This window comes from Microtus ochrogaster, linkage group LG2 (genome assembly GCF_000317375.1).
Source record: "Microtus ochrogaster isolate Prairie Vole_2 linkage group LG2, MicOch1.0, whole genome shotgun sequence".
In the NCBI taxonomy this organism is placed as follows: domain Eukaryota; kingdom Metazoa; phylum Chordata; class Mammalia; order Rodentia; family Cricetidae; genus Microtus; species Microtus ochrogaster.
In genome coordinates, this window is record NC_022028.1 from 46,240,499 (window position 1) to 46,256,755 (window position 16,257).

Here is a 16,257-nt window from a genome sequence, read left to right on the forward strand (position 1 = left end):
GGCAGTGATTAAAAGAATACAGTTTCCGTGTAATTATTTCGGGGCATAAGCTAAGCTAGCCATGCGGGCGGCCGGGGACGCAGGGGGACGCAGCCCAGACGCTCCTATTACAACAGAAAATAAGGCTGATAAATTCCTCAGATTAACAAAAGCTGACTTAGAGATGTCTATCTAAGCACTTAAGTCTTTACTAACCGTGTTCAACACCAGGCTTCTGGAAAATCCTAGATAAGGAGCAACACATGTTCGATTAATGAGGTATGATAAATAGAGGAGTATAAATTCATCAGGTTATAAAGGTCTATTCAGATTAGCAAAAGCTGACTTAGAGATGTGTGTCTAACCACTTATGTTTTGCTGTGTTCCACATCAGGCTTCTAGAAAATCTTAGGTAAGGAGCAGCATATGTTGATAAACAAGATATGCTTGACAGAAATGCCTAAGCTCTGCACAGGTTAACAATACCTGACTTGAAGATGCCTGTCTCACTTCTTTGTCTTTGCTAAGTTTGTTAAACCTTGGCTGTTTGAATAAACTGAATCATACAAGAAACTGTGACATTCTGTAAAGGTTCACCAGGAAAGTAAAGTTTCCCATCTCTTTGTGGCCGTACTATGACTTAAAGCTTTATTTTTAAGTTAAAAGTTCTTCAGTTAAACCTTTAATCAATTTTTAAGGCTCAAAATTAACAAAGATAAAACTGTAAAATCTTAATCTTATAAAAGCTACTAACGTTTGTAAACTGTCGTTAAAGATAATTTAGACATGTAGGTCAAATTCTTTAATGTGTTCATAACTATGATTGCAACCTTTCTAATTACAGATATAATTTATTTGATAGGACAAGCTTTATTTATTTATATTTTTGTATATAGTTGCAACTAAAACTAAGTAAACTTTCTTTAAAATCAGATATACTTAACAGATGATGGCCCTCCAACTTCTTGAAGATCTGAAGAAGGTAGCATTTAAAATGTTTAATAAGAAGCTGCCCATGGTAGACAGAAATTCCAGCCCCTAGAAGTGTCCCTAAGGTCTCCTCCGAAAAAGTCAATGGGGCACAAGCAACTCCACCTGGAGTGTGATGGCGCTAACCTCCAGGGGGACAACTGCACAGGCCTTGCCCGCGGTCAAGGTCCTTCCCAGACTGTGGACATTGTTGGGTTGGCTGCCCTACTCAGCCTGACCGTAGTAGGTCAGTGTCTTAGTCAGTGTTCTCTTGCTGTGAAGAGACATCATGGCCATGAAACTCTTATAAAGAAAAGTATTTAATGGGGGTTTACTTTCAGTTTCAAAGGTTTAGTCCATTGTCATCCTGAGGACAGCATGGCAGCACGCAGGCACAAATGCTGCTGGAGAAATAGCTGAGGGTTTTATATCCAGATTGGGAGAGAGAGAGAGAGGGAGAGAGAGAGAGAGAGAGAGAGAGAGAGAGAGAGAGAGAGAGAGAGACTGACTGACTAGGCCTAGCATGGGCTTTTGAAATCTCACCCCCAATGACAGACTTCTATCAACAAGACCACACTTCCTAATCCTCTCAAATTATGCCATTCCTCAGTGACCAAACATTCAAATCTATGAGTCTATGGGGCATTCCTATTCAAACCACTATAGTCGGTTTGTCCAAGTTCTTCCTGTAAAAAGTGAGAACATGGCCACTCCATGGATGGTTGAGAGGAAGGTTTGTATTTGAGAGATGAGGCAGAGCACAGCTAGAGGCATCTGGAAGAGTCCAGAGTAGAGAGCAAAAGCAGTAGGCTAAACATGGTGGGGTGGTTTGAGTATGACCCCCATAGATTCATGTGTTTGGATGCTTGGCACATAGGGATAGGCACTATTAGAAGTTCTGGCCTTATCGGAGTGGCCTTGTTGTTAGAAGTGTGTCACTGTGGGCGTGGATTTTAAGATCTCAGAAGCTGGTCAGTTCTCTTCCTGCTGCCTACAGATCAAGATGTAGAACTCTCAGCTCCTTCTCCAGCAGCGTGCTGTCTTGTTTCCTGCCCTGACGATAATGGTCTAAAACCTCTGAAACTGTAAGCGAGTCACCCGATTAAATATTTTCCTTTATAAGAGTTGCTGTGGTCATGGTGTCTCTTCACAGCAATAGAAACTTTAAGACAGATATGAAAACAGAATTCAACAAAGAAACTGAAGTACTGGAGAAGAATTAGATTGAAACAATACCAGAAATGAAAAATTCAGCCAAAAGAAAGAAAACGCCTCAGTAGACTCCCTAATAGATGACAGCAAGGAATGGGAACTGGATCATTTTGCTCATTAAGGTAAATCAGTGGAATTTTCTTTAAAAACACATGAACGGGTCATCCGTGGGTCCCTTCGAACTGCACTCAGCTCTTCACCAGCCAGATCACACACGTCCTTCTCCAGGCTCTTAGCCCAGTGACTCTCCCTGACCTCCCCATCCACAACTTCTCCCCAGCCCACTGGATCTGTCCCAGATCTCACACACAGTGGGTGACATGCATACTCTGGACATTCCTCACCTTCACTGCAGCCGTGTTCTAGGCTGCTCCAAGGACCTGCCCTACCAACTCCAGGTCCCTTCTGCACTGCATCCAAACCCTTTGTCCAGTCAAAGCTCTCACTTCCTCCCCCAAGGTCTAACTTAGTGATTTTCTCTGACCTCATCATCCACACCTTCTTCCTACCACCAGATCTAGGCTGGATTTCACATCCTGTGCCCCCGACTGATGGGGACTGAAGACCCTCAGATCCTGAATTTCCTGTGACCCCTTGCCTGCCGGAGTAAACATGTTTTCCCATGCTTGCAGCTGCTCTGAGCATGAGACCCTCATGAGTTCCTGATGGCAGGGGAGTGGTTCCTGGTGGGCTTGCAGCTGAAAAGTCCCGAGAGTTAGGGCGTGGCCATTTAATCAAGGAGAGCCCTTTATAAGCTGCCCTGAAACACAGTAAAATTGGCATTCTTGGCATTCTTGTTTCAAGGATGGCCTCTCTCTCTCTCTCTCTGTCTCTCCGTCTCTCTGTCTCTCTCTCTCTGTCTCTGTGTGTGTGTGTGTGTGTGTGTTTCAATCTCTCAGCCCCTTGCCCGACTCGTGAACCATACCATCAGGTGTAACCATAGCGTCAGACCAGGAGATACAGCCAGTCTCCTCTGTCCACCCCTACTTCATTTCACCCGTGCCATCCAGTCTCTAGGCGAGACCAGCTTGCACAGCCTTTCTTCTTCCCCAGCCTGCTGTGTCCTTATCAAACCAGGAACTAACCAAAGAAGTCCACAGGCTCGGATCTCATCACAAAAATACCAACAATGTGAAGGACTGAGCCCGTATCTTCTCCTAAAAACCTACCAGTCCTGTAGAAGTGCTTGCCAGTGAGAATGACCTAGACGAACCCCAAGACAAAGAATTTAAAAGCACATTGACAAACTCCATCAAAGGATTCAAGAAGTTCGATGCAGACACAAAGAAACAGCTAAAGGAAGCTAAGGAGAAAGAACTTGTGGAGAACAGTGCTCAGGTGATGCCCAGGAAAACAGAAGCTTAGGCTTGATGCAGATGATGAAGACAGTCCAGCATTCAAGAACAAAATTCAGCAGGAGACAGAAACCCTGTAGAACTGGCGCTGAAATGAAGATGAAGTTGGAAACCCAACAACTGAACTATAAAACTCAAAAGACCTAGAAGCAGAATGAACCAAGCCAAAGATAAACTATCAGGACTCAAAGATAAAGTAGGCAGGATCTAGACCAATAGAGAGGGAACATGAAAAATTAATCTTTAAAAAAAACGTGCAAAATAAACATACAAGAAATGTGGGAAACTGTCGTAAAAACCCAAACCTTTGAATTACAAGTTTGGATGAGGGAGAAGAATGCCGAATGCCGTAACAATGGCCACAACAGATCCTGACAGCGCTCACGACAGGACAAAGCAGACAAAAGCCCGGCACTGAAAAGGGACATAGACATAAAGTCCTGCCCTAACTCTGAAGCCATTGGCAATTGGTACCTGCTGGGAAGGAAAAGGAGTTTCTCCAATGGAGTGCCACTGGGTATATCAACCACACGGCAGGGCAGGCTGCACGGTCACAACTCAAAACAAAATGGACTCTGTTTTGTTGTTTTGTTTTTCTATTTGTTTTTCCTGATTTTTTTACTCTTTTTTTTTTTTTGGGGTGGTGGGGCGGCGGGGGAGAAACCGGGTTTGGTTGCTTGGAATTTTAGGATTGACCACTTAGGGGGGAGGATTTTGTTCTTATTCCTTTTTAGGAAAAATTCTTCTTTTTTTTAATTGTTGTTGGGGAACTTCATTTCCCCTTGCGGAGGATTAAACTTGGTTCCTTTTTTTTTTTTCCCTTGCCCGGATTCAGTTCCAATTGGTTCAAGGCCTTCACCTTAGGCCTTGAAAGTCTGAAATGCTGGAGGAAAACGGAAGAGAGGCTATAAGGCAGGGACCTGGGTAAAGACTTTCTGCATAGGGCTCTTCTCAGCTGGTAGAGAGGGCGATAACAGGCAAAGGGGAACTCAAGAAATGAAAGAGCAACTGCACAGCGGGAGGAAGGGGATTGAAGAGACAGCCTATAGGACGGGGGAGAGATCTTTGTCGGCTTCTACATTTGACAGAGGTAAGTTTTATGGCTTGTATTTTAAATATACAACCACGGAGGAGAGGGCTGAGACTTTGCTTCTAATGTCAAGCAGGTGTCTTCAGAGTAGCCAGGATCCCGAGCCACGAGGATCACCAGCACGTGGCTGTCCGTTCATTCACTCCTCAGAGCCTCTGACTCACCCACCCTCCAGCCCCGCCCACACCCTTCTGTACATGGCAAGGGTGGAGCAACTTGCCCTTTCTGCGCCTGCTGCTGGGGTCGTGATGTGACCTATGACGTCCACTTAGACCACCCATTCTAGGTAATTCAAGGGACAAGTTTACCCAGGAATTTCATGTTTGAGAAGGAACCTGTACCATGTGTCCCACCTGACTGTGTCCTGTTCTCTTTACGTCTCTCTTCCCTTATTTTCCTTTATCTTCCCATTGTGTTCCCTCTTGCTGGCCGGTTTTCCTAAATACTCTTTTCTTTCTTAAATACTTGCCATATCATTTTCCTCCTCCAATTCTCACGATTTCTGGCTTCTCTCCTTGGTTTCCAAATTCCACTGAAGCCAGAACTAGTCACTGTAAGATGAAAGCCTGGCCACACAGGAGGGGTTTAAAGGTCTCCCGTGGACAGAAGCCGGCTCTGATAGCTTTCCCCGCCTACCCGAGGCTGATCATTAACGTACTACTTATATATGTATATATAAAGAAGCGCCAGTGCTTGCAATGGGGACAAGCACTGCCTACAGCCATGGCCACGACTGTAAGCTCCAGTGTGGGCACTGACAGCTCAGACCTGTCTTCTCTGTCCCAGAACATCAACAATGCAGCTGACATCTCTGTCATTGTCATCTATTTTGTGGTGGTGCTAGCTGTTGGAATATGGGTATGTGAGGTTTCTGGGAGGGCACAAAAGTTGCATGGGAAAAGATCTCATGCTGGGAGTAAGTGGGAGAACATGGGATTCCTGGGTGGACACTAAGACTGCATGGGAAAACATGTCTTCTTGGTAGATGTGTAGAATAATGAGTTGGGACAATGATTTTCCAAGTATCATTGCCTCTCTGTCTGAATAATTTGCTTGCGTGTGGCACAAATCATGTTAGCCCTGAATGAGCCTCTTCTCCCTGCAGAACCAGGGCCGAGTGCTTGCTCTGCTTGGCGTGCCCAGCACTGGGCATCAAAAACACAAATGCCGTTTCTGTCATCTCATTTTAATGACTTCCCTTTTCTCTTTATTTATTTTCTCACTTACTGAGTGAGAAGTTTAGACCCTTTGTATCCTGTTCATTCTTTCTTTTCAGTATTGAATCTGAGGCTCAAAATCTTCTTCCAAAGACAGATTTAGAGACAAGTAATATTTTTTTTCATAAGCTAAACTAAATATCAGGTTTTTGAATATAATTTCTTGAAGTTCTCCCTCTGAGTCTTCATGACTTTTATGTCCATCAAAAACTGATGCTGTGTTAGTCCGTCTAGAAAAGCGTGTCTCCCTGTGGGAATGGTGATATATCAATGTCAGTGAGCTGTGTGGAGAACTGGGGGTCTCCTTGATCTCCGGGGGGCACCTATTGCCTCTAACCTTCCGATGGTTTCCTTTCTGCTCAGGCAATGCTGAAGACGAACCGAAGCACTGTTGGCGGCTTCTTCCTGGCAGGTCGAGCTATGACCTGGTGGCCAGTAAGTGGGTCAGAGGCTTCGGGAGATATACATTGAGGACAAGTTGTGATGTTGGCCGGGGTACCTGCCAACATGCTTTGTTTTCTTTAATAAACCCTCCACTTTAAGACTGTGACTTGGGATCCCAGAGAGATCATAGCATATAATCCATGGAGAGCAGCTCTGGTCTAGCCTTAGGAGTCCTGCCACTTTATATAATCCATGGGAGCAGCTTTGGTCTAGCCTTTGGAAACCTGGCATTTCATGTAATCCATTAGAACAGCTTTGGTCTAGCCTTAGGAGACCTACCATTCAGTTCTATTCCATGTGTCTCTACTTGGTTCTCATGAAAAACCTTCTTAGCTCCCATTAGCTCTCTGAACTCCTTTTTAGCGCCCAGTCCTGAGCTAATCTGCTCCTCTCTGGGAGATTATTTTCTCTCTGTCGTCCACGGCAGTCCAGCTCATTTCCTGATCACTGCAGTCCTGCCTTGAACACAGTGTTCTTCTCTGCTGCACCCTTGCTGATGCAGTCGGTGTCCACTGTGGTGGTGTTTACAGTTACGCTCTTGGACAGCTGCCCACCAGATATGTTTTCTGAATTTTGGTATCTGACTTACTCAGCCAGATTTTTCACTGCAGTAGAGGCAGGATATTCCTCTATGAACCGAGAGAGTGTCAGATCTGGGTTAGCACACAGTGAGTGCTCAGAAAATGTTCCCTTCAAGAGATCTTCTGCCTTGTCTAAACTCCATACAAGGAACTAGAATTACTAAACAATCTGGTGGGTAGGGTAGGAAAAGTTTTCCTTGGGAGCACAATCAGCCAGGCATTGCCTTCCCGCTACTCTCTTTGTGAAACCTGCGATTCACAACTAATCCTAGAGTAGCAAACCAGCTCCATCCTGCCATGACACCAAACACCTTCTTACAAAGAGGGATTGTGAAGAGGGATAATAGAGGCAAAGCCAGCCCTGCAGGACCTCACTTTCTAATTCTGTTCCCAGGGCTCCTGCTAGTCTCTGTCCAATGACAAGCGAGCGCTCTCCTCATGTTTGAACTTCAATGACAGAAACCAGTGTTATGGAAAATGCATCTAAAGAGCAGGGTGCTATGGCTGGGAGGATAGAGAGAATTCCCTCGGATGCAACTTGGGAGTCTGTTACCGACTCAAGAGTCAAGTTGCTATTTGGAGATCTGGAAGTTTGAGGCTCCACTCAGAACACATAGAAGGATTTTCTGATGTTTCTATAAGGCAGGGTTCGTCAGGTGTTTTCTATAAATGGCCTAACTGTAAGTATCTTGTACTTTGAAGGTCAGAGTCTATTATGACTGCACAGCAATGTCGCTGGACCCCAAACCACCTGCCATGGGTGTGCTGTGGCATACGAAGCTGACAGCTGTGTTCCAGCACCAGTATGATGGACACTGAACTTTAAATTTCACATAATTGCAAATTTGCATGACTCACTCTTCAGATCCTTAAAAACCATTTGTAACCACTCACAGCGGGAAAAGTGTTCCTGGCTCATGGGCACAGAATAACTGCTACCCAGCTAGATTCCGTCTGTACACAGTTCTGTGTTGTTTTCCGCCAAGAAGTAGTGACTGAAACATCTCAACACTCACCTGTTGCCAAGGAGTCTTATTTCAGTTTTCTGAATCTAGCATTGGTCTGATTGCTTTCCTTGCAGATGGGTGCCTCCATGTTTGCAAGCAACATTGGCAGTGGCCACTTCGTGGGCCTGGCCGGTACAGGTGCAGCTTCAGGAATCGCCGTGACAGCATTTGAATCACACGTAAGTGACAGAAATTATATATGTATTTTTCTTTTAAGTCAAATTTATGTCTGGCTGTTTTCAACCGGGTATGTATCCCTGGTTTTCCTGGAAGTCTGTATCGGATGAACTACTTTTGTTCTGGTTTTTATTTTCTCCTCAACTAGTCCAGTTTTTGTCTCTGAGCACTTCTGAAGCCTCGTACATTTCATAAGTAGTTATTCTTACCAGGGATTTCATTTTTGTGTAGTTCAAGCCCCACTTACACTTGGCCCCTTGACTGTTTGAGCTCTTATGTCTCTTTTCTGAGATGCTACACTGTATATTCATTCCTGAGCCAGAATCAAAGATTACAAGTAAGAGAAAACATGCTGGGCAGAGTCTCTAAGGTTAATACACCTGCCACACAAGCAAAGGGACAGAGTTAAGATCCCTAGGTCCCACGAGAACACTGAGCAGACACGACAGCCCATCTGCCTCAGTGGTAGAGACGAGGGATTTGTCAATTTGTCTAGCGAGACTAGCCATATCTGTGAGCTTTGTTTGAATAAGATTTAAAAAAAAAAAAAAGAACAATTGAAGAGGAATTCAAACATCAGCCTTGGGACTTTGCATGTAAGTGCGCAACCCTAAGCACATAAGTGTGCATACCATAGACACACTGAAAGGTAAATTAGTAGGTCAGGCATGTGGCAGTTAATCCTAGCACTGGATGACAGAGGCAGGGGCAGGGGCAAGGACAGGGGAAGGGGCAGAGGCAGAGGCAGAGGCAGGCTGGTTTCTGCAAATTTGAGATCAATCTGATCTACTCTAGTGAGTTACATACCAGGCAGAGTACATAGTGAAATCCTGTCTCAAAATAAATACGCAAATAGCAGGAAGAGCAATGTCTCCTACTTGGCATAGCTCATGATCACGTGGGACAGACAAGCGTGCTCTGACTGGAACGGAAAGACAGAGACAGGAGCATGTGCCGTATTGAGAGATCACACTGTGTAAATGCTTCCCTGTGGCTTTTTCCCCATGGTATGTTAAACAGCGCCAAGGGGTCAGCATTAAACACATATACATTCCAGCCACACTAAATGAACTGAGTAGATCACACACACACACCAATAATGAAGGAAAATAGGTCATGAGAGGGAGTGAGGGGCGGAGGAGGCATTGGGGAGAGAATAGCAATTGACTGGACGACAGTATGCATAGGCAATTCTCAAAAACAAGTTTAGAAAAGACACCACACAGGAGCTGTGATCCATCATAGACAACAGAGGTTGTTGGCGGATTCCATGAGCTTTTACAGATGCTCGTGCCAGAAGGATGAGCAGAAACCCAAGTGAGACCCAAGGAGGCAGTGGCGCTGTGGTAAGGAATGAACATTTTGAAAGATGCCATACCAAACCTACAGGACTTTACCGCTGACCTGTTACCATTCTGCAGAGACTGCCTTCCTTAACTGGACCCTGAGTTCTTAAGAGCAGAGAACCTGGCTTCCTTGTGCCCACACACTACTCCAGCACACAGCCAGGCACGTGGTGAGAGCATCACACACAGCTCAAGGAGCCTGCGCTTTCTCTCTTCTCCACAGCACAAGTCAGAGCACACGTTTCAGGAGTCTGCTGTTTGCTCCACCGTGGTCTCTGGGGATTAAACTTTGGATATGAGGCTAGTACAGCTGGTACATTTTCAAATAAGCTCCCACAGGCTTCTATCTTATCCTTTCTGGTGTTTTTGTATAGACCAAGTAGGACTACGGTGCAATTTTAAACAAACCACCCTAACCGGACTCAAGAAGTGACCTTTGGTCACTCACAAAAGCCTCTGCCTTTCCAACGCTGAAGGCTGTTTTGTTTTTGCCTATTTTTGCCTCAGAAATATCAGGAACATATCCAGAAATTGTTCTATATGCTTTGTGGCCTGGGAATTGATCTGGTGGTGCCATGAACCGTACAATGAAGGATGCCTCCACAGGCATGAAGAAAGCAACCCATAACCCAATGCTTATTGCTATCACATTGCAGATATCTGTTTCTGTAGCTTCCAACCTCTCATTTCTTTCATCTTGAGGAAGCTTACATCTTTCCTATATATGGCAATGGTAACACTGCCCATTAGACCTGCCTCACTAGGTAAGGCAAGAACAGTGGAGCTGTGTGTAGAGACATCATAAAACTGTATTTTAATTCCCGTCTGTAGCACCAGCTATATTTGGCAAGACTTAAAGGGACCTGCGGATGTTCTTCCCTTTCCAAAGTTCTTTTCCTCCGTGCTTTGACACGCGTGTGTAATTCTCCCATGTAAGCTCATTGCCTTTGACAAAGCTTACACAACCTTTTCTTAGTCCAGGTGAACTCAAACTCTTCCTCCTCTGCTTGTTCTGCCAAATAGTAGATATTACATTATATCAATACTATATTAGACAGGAACCAAGAGAAGAGGTTTGTTTGTGCAGGGGCAGAAGTTATAACATCATAGGGCCACAGCCAAGCTCCTTTAACTTAATGCTGCTCCTGGTCTCTTACAGTCGTTCCTCTTGTTGCTGCTCCTGGGGTGGTTTTTTGTGCCCATCTACATCAAGGCAGGGGTGAGTATCTGATGGATCTATTTACACACTTGTTCTTTATGTTAAATCGTTAAACCTGGGTGTTTGGCCCTCATTGGTCCTATTGCTGATAATATACAGAAAATATATCAAATTGCTTGCCCATAGGGTCCACAGTAGAGAATGTCTGTTGCCAGGTTAATGGTGGCCCTGTCTAACGGTCAGCGAGGTAAATTCCAGGTCCGAGTCGGGAGCAAAGCTGGGGTCACGGGCATGACCTAAGAGAAGTGTTTCAGTTGTGGTCTGGCTTAAGTATTGGGGGATAAGGCTGACTTCTCAGGTAGGAAAATTGGATGATAGAATAAGTAGATGGAAGCTGAACATCTTTCTTTCTGGGAACATCTGGAGGCCGGCTAAGATGGAGACTAATTAGAGGGTTATGTGGGGGAAGGGTGGTGGGAAGTAGAGGTGGCGGGTGGCATAGAGAGGGGGCGGGCTCAGCTGTGAAAGTCCCGGTGTGTGCTTACCTACGAGGAGGAATGAGGGCAAGAGGGGGTGGGGCCAGAGAAAGCAAGAGAGTGGACACGGTCAAAGTGTGCTTGTGTGCACGCCAAACTATCCCAGTGATACCCATTGCTTTATATAATTAAAACGTGATAATGTAAGTACAATGGTATAGGGGCTTCAGGGACGGCTCAGTGGTAAGGGCACAAGCTTCAGACTCAATTTGCAGTACCCACAGGGTAGCTTATCTGTAACTCCAGTCCTGCCTGCAGTCAATTATAACAAAGTAATCCCATACTAGCTCAGAATGGAGTATAAAAAAGGTCTCTTTATTTAGAGATAGACTTACAGATCAGCAGTCCTCTGCATGAGTGGGGAACAGGAACTGGATCAAGCCTCCAAGGGGTTGTGCACATTTCTATATCTGTATATATAGTACATGTGGCCATGCCCAGACTGAATCTTAAAGGCTATTGGCTAAAGGGGTTTACACAGCATGGTCCCAGTGACTCTAACACTGTTTTCTGATGTTCTCAGGCACTGTACACAGACATGTATGTAAGAAAACACGTATACACATAAAATAAAATTACAATTATGAAGTTATAAAGTTAATATACTTATTAATTATATCTAGTATAATGGCTAAATTTACAAAAGAGTGTCCTCGGGTAAGAGAGATGTCTCAGTAGGTAAAGGCACTTGTTGCCATGTCTGATCGCCTCAGTTCAGTCCCAAAGATCCATGTAGCAGGATGAGAAAATCAATTCAAGGAAGTGTTCCTCTGACCTCCATGTGTACACTAGGTATTTATATGTGTGTATGTGTGTACATATGTATATACACATACATATATATGCATGTACACACAAAAATAAATAAATAAATTTAACAAAACTTTGAAGTGTTCTATATCTTCTTAGAAATGGAAAGTACAGGGCTTTCAAGGATTCAAGGGTTGTAATCAGGTTTCCATTTATGAAGTTTAACTTGGGGATCTGAATGGACAATGGACTTGGACAAAAGTTCATGCAATCTTGGGCTGGGACAAGAGCTTAGCCAGTGAAGTGCTTGATCTGCAGCACCTATGTAAAAATAATGCCCATGATAGCACGTGCTTGTAATCCAGCACAGAGGAAGCAGACATGAGCACATCCCTAGGGCTTCCTAGACAGGCAGCCTAGCCTAATCACCAAGTTCCACGCCATTAAGAGACGCTGTCTCAAAAAGACAAGGTGGATGGTACCTTAGAGACAACACCCATGAGTGTGCTCTGAGCTCCACATGCATACACACACATACATACATACATACATACATACATACATACATACATTCATATATACAAACACAAATGTTCATGAAATCTTGTCTATGAATGGCAGGGCATGTCTGTAATACCAGAATTTAGGAGGCATGAGCAGAAAGATGAGGAGCTTGGCTATACAAACAAGTTTAATAAATTAAAAGTTCATACCATCCAAAGTGAGGCCCAAGAAAAGAAACAGAGGAAGGGAAGCCACTTCTTGGATACCTGTGACATGTTTGTTAGCAGACTAGAGGTAAAGGTGGTGCAAACAATTTGAAGTCTTGAAGTTTTGGGGATCAGGATGCACAAGCTCTCTATAGACAACAAGAACTACAGGGTGGGAAGAGAGATAGAGAATAGGATGATAATGAAGTAACAGTGTAGCTGTGTGTGTGTGTGTGTGTGTGTGTGTGTGTCTATAGAACAGCCATGCAGATATGTGCAGAGAGATAGAGAATAGGATGATAATGAAGTAACAGTGTAGCTGTGTGTGTGTGTGTGTGTGTGTGTGTGTGTATGTGTGTGTATGTGTGTGTCTATAGGACAGCCATGCAGATATGTGCAGGTTGATCAGGAAGGAGATCTGTTTGAGAACTAATATGAGCATCCTGCTCTTTGGAAACATTGATTCAGAGTCATGTGTAGCTTTGGGGATTGCCTCCATGGACAGACACCCTGGGTAAAGAGCCCCTCCTTTGCACATCAGCAGAAGATGGTAAATGTATTCATTCCTGATATGCCTGTTGAAAGATGCTATCCTTGGTTCAAGAGCGCATGCCCCAGAAGATGTATATCTATTCTTTTCTGTAGCTTACCATGTCTCCAGGGCTGCTCTCCATTGGTGGTCTGCTAAGAATCCCTCTTTTTTTTTTTTGACAAAAGGAATGTATGTGTGTTTATTAACGTATTTTTATCAGAGAAGATTAAATAATGAGTTCAATCACTCTGAAAAACACAGAAAGCTGTATGCTTATTCTAGGTGTTCCATGAGCAATCTCTTACTTCAGTAAGGAAAGTTAGGATTTTTCTCTAAGCTCAGACTTAATGTAAATCTTATTTTCAATAAAGGAAATCATATAAATACATGCTCAAATGCATGCTTACAATATTCTCAATAATCAATGTGTTATATAATCATATTACCGTTTATAATTTACAAATATTACTTTTTGCTCTACTGCAGAATTACTGGTAAATATAATAAAAATGATTTGTTCAGTGTCGTCCAGGTATTTGGGAATGCTGTAGGTGCTTTATTCCTTTGTGCTAATTCTCTTCTTTATTTGCAGAAAGTGTCATAATACACAGTAAACATCAGAGTCAGGGGGAGATTGCCGTTCTGCCTCCAGCACTTGATTTCATTCCAGAACTGTCACTATTCAGAGGAATTGTGTCTTTCTCGCCTCTGTATGCCCAGGATCCATGCATAGTGCTTAGCTGCCTGAAGTCATTTAGCAAATGTCAAATCATCCGAATGCACTGGGCTCGAGGTGAATTCCTATTGTCTTCTCTCTCTTTAGGTGATGACCATGCCGGAATACCTCAGGAAGCGGTTCGGTGGGCAGCGGCTCCAGATCTACCTCTCGGTCCTCTCCCTCTTCATCTCGGTGATTCTGAATATCCCAGTGAGTGCCCTGCCTCCTGGCATTGGAGACTCCACAGTTTGCCTGTTGGGACCAGCTACTAAAATTGGAGACTTGTGTGTATAGGGCTGTGGATAAAGCTCCCAGTTGACTCAAACTTCCTGGGTGGGAAAATGCTCAGGACTTCCACTTGCCTAAAGCAGCTGACTTTCATGTCCTGGGAACCACAAGAGTACAGGTCCACCCTCTAAAGCACTCCACGTGTCGAAATGCAGGTGTGGCCAGAGCAAATGTCAGTCACGTGAATAATAGCAGCTGCTTCCTACAGAGCCCTCTTGGCTTGTGCCTTGCCCACTTGCCCTGCACAGTAACTTCCTTAATTTCTCCGAGCCAGCTCTGACTTTTTTTTTCAGTTTAATTATCAAATAAGAAGAGACGTACTTTGTATTATTAAACCTACTTAAGTTTGCCTTATCGAAGATTGTCCTTGTAAAACTTGTATCATAAATGAGTGGCTAAAATGATTATGCCTTAGAACTTATCCCTGATGGAAGACAAGAGGCATTTGAACTTTGAGCAGCGTGCGAAGAAAGAGTAGCTTATGTATTCCTATGTACCAATGCCCAGTTAAAGCAGGCACGTGTGTTGGTGTTTAGGACAGAAAAGTCGCCTTTGTTGTTGCTCTTCTGTTGGACTGCGTTAGTTACAAGGGAACCAGCTGCTGGGCCCAGATGCTCGGAACTTTCCTAAAGTTGTGTGAGCATTGCTACCTGTATTGAGCTGTGATTGATGTTAGCAAAGATTCCCAAGCAACGGGAGTTGCCAAAGACCAGGAAGATGAGGACTTACACATTAATATTTGACTACTTTTGAATATATAAGCAGAAGGTGTGCCCCGCACACCCAGGAAGGTGCTAGCTCCTGTCAGGTTGAACTGGAATGACGTTTCATTCACACGGTCCCTGAGGTGGGAAGGTAAGAAGGAGTAGAAAAACACCTTGGCCCGGAGACTTTGTGTTTACATGTTCTACAAGTGGGTAGGACTTGCCAATCTCTGAAGTCCCCTCAGACAGCCACAGCTTTATGGTTCCAAAGATCGTGAGTGTGTGCCGAAACAGAAGGGCATCAGTTAGAGGAACCCTGGAGGGATGTGGCCTTCTGGAGGGCATGGCTCTGGGTGGTAAATAAGGAGTGGAATCTGGGGAAGCCGGGTGGGGTGCAAGGAATCGACGCACACGTGAGTATCTTCCATGTGTATCTGTAATCCGCTGACGGCACAGCAGCCGTCCTTGTGTGCCTGCAAGGTTACGTCTTGAGTGATCTAAAGAATGATTAACCTTAGACATGTCTGTTTATACGCGCACACACATTGATAGCCAATTATATCCTGGCTACTTATTAAACAAATCATTACAAGAACTGAAGATGGAAGAGTTTGTGGAACCTCCTCTGGCAGGACCGAGGAAAGGTCGATCCCAGGTTCCAACCTCCAGCAGCGTAAACATTGAGGCTCGTTAGTGGGTAGATGTCTGTCATCCCCAGGTACTTCAGTTCGGACCTCAGAACTGTTGCTGCTCTGCTGGAGAACAACAAAACTGGGAAGCGAACCAAGATATTAGCAATTGTTCCAAAATGCTCTCTTTTAGCAAAAGAAAATCCTGTTATTAAAATTCCCTCTTTATTAGAAATGTTTCTTTTTCATTGTTTTCCCTTTTTCTCAAGACCTTTCATGTCTTTATTTTTTAACTAGTTAGTTAATTTTCCCACCCATAATTTTATTGTTTTTAATGAAAATAGTTTTTTTTCCACACAATGTATTCTTGTTATGGTTTCCATTCCCCCAACTCTTCTCTGATGCTCCCACTTTCCCACCCACACCCTTTATTTCCTCTCTCGTTGGAATAAAACAGGCATCAAAAATAAGAAGAAGAAAAAAAGATAAAATAAAAGCAAACACTCCGTGGGTAGCAATGCTTCCTGTGCCAGCATAAGGACCTGAGTTTCAATGCCTAGCACTGAAGCAGCAATACAGACATGGTCATGTGTGTAGGTAGACTTTCTCTGTTCCATCAGTTAGTTCTATCCCGCAAGTCAGCTCCCAAATAACCACACAGAGACTAATTATTAGTTATAAATGCTCAGTCATTAGCTTAGGTTTATTACTAACTAGCTCTTACATCTTAAATTTACCAATATTTATTATCTACCATATGGCAGCATCTTTTTTCAGCATAGCATAGTACATCTCCTGCTTCCTCTGCATCTCCTAGAGACTCCCATGGCCACACCCTTTTTCTTCCCAGCGTC

The 16,257-nt window shown here is 44.0% G+C and overlaps 1 protein-coding gene across 2 annotated transcripts in view; it reads left to right on the forward strand.

Annotated features, from left to right (window-relative positions):
- The first annotated feature begins 5,319 nt into the window (after positions 1–5,319).
- The window catches only part of LOC101979689 (solute carrier family 5 member 4A), a 35,475-nt gene continuing 24,537 nt past the window's right edge, over positions 5,320–16,257 (forward strand). Inside the window, exons 1-5 of one of the 2 annotated variants that reach the window (XM_005360447.2) lie at positions 5,320–5,463; positions 6,186–6,257; positions 7,929–8,033; positions 10,537–10,596; positions 13,888–13,992. In XM_005360447.2, coding sequence (XP_005360504.1) covers positions 5,329–5,463; positions 6,186–6,257; positions 7,929–8,033; positions 10,537–10,596; positions 13,888–13,992 — 477 coding nt within the window. In that variant the 5' untranslated portion in view covers positions 5,320–5,328. Of the gene's footprint in view, positions 5,464–6,185; positions 6,258–7,928; positions 8,034–10,536; positions 10,597–13,887; positions 13,993–16,257 lie in introns of those variants that run through there. The other variant, XM_026785390.1, reaches the window with a different exon arrangement.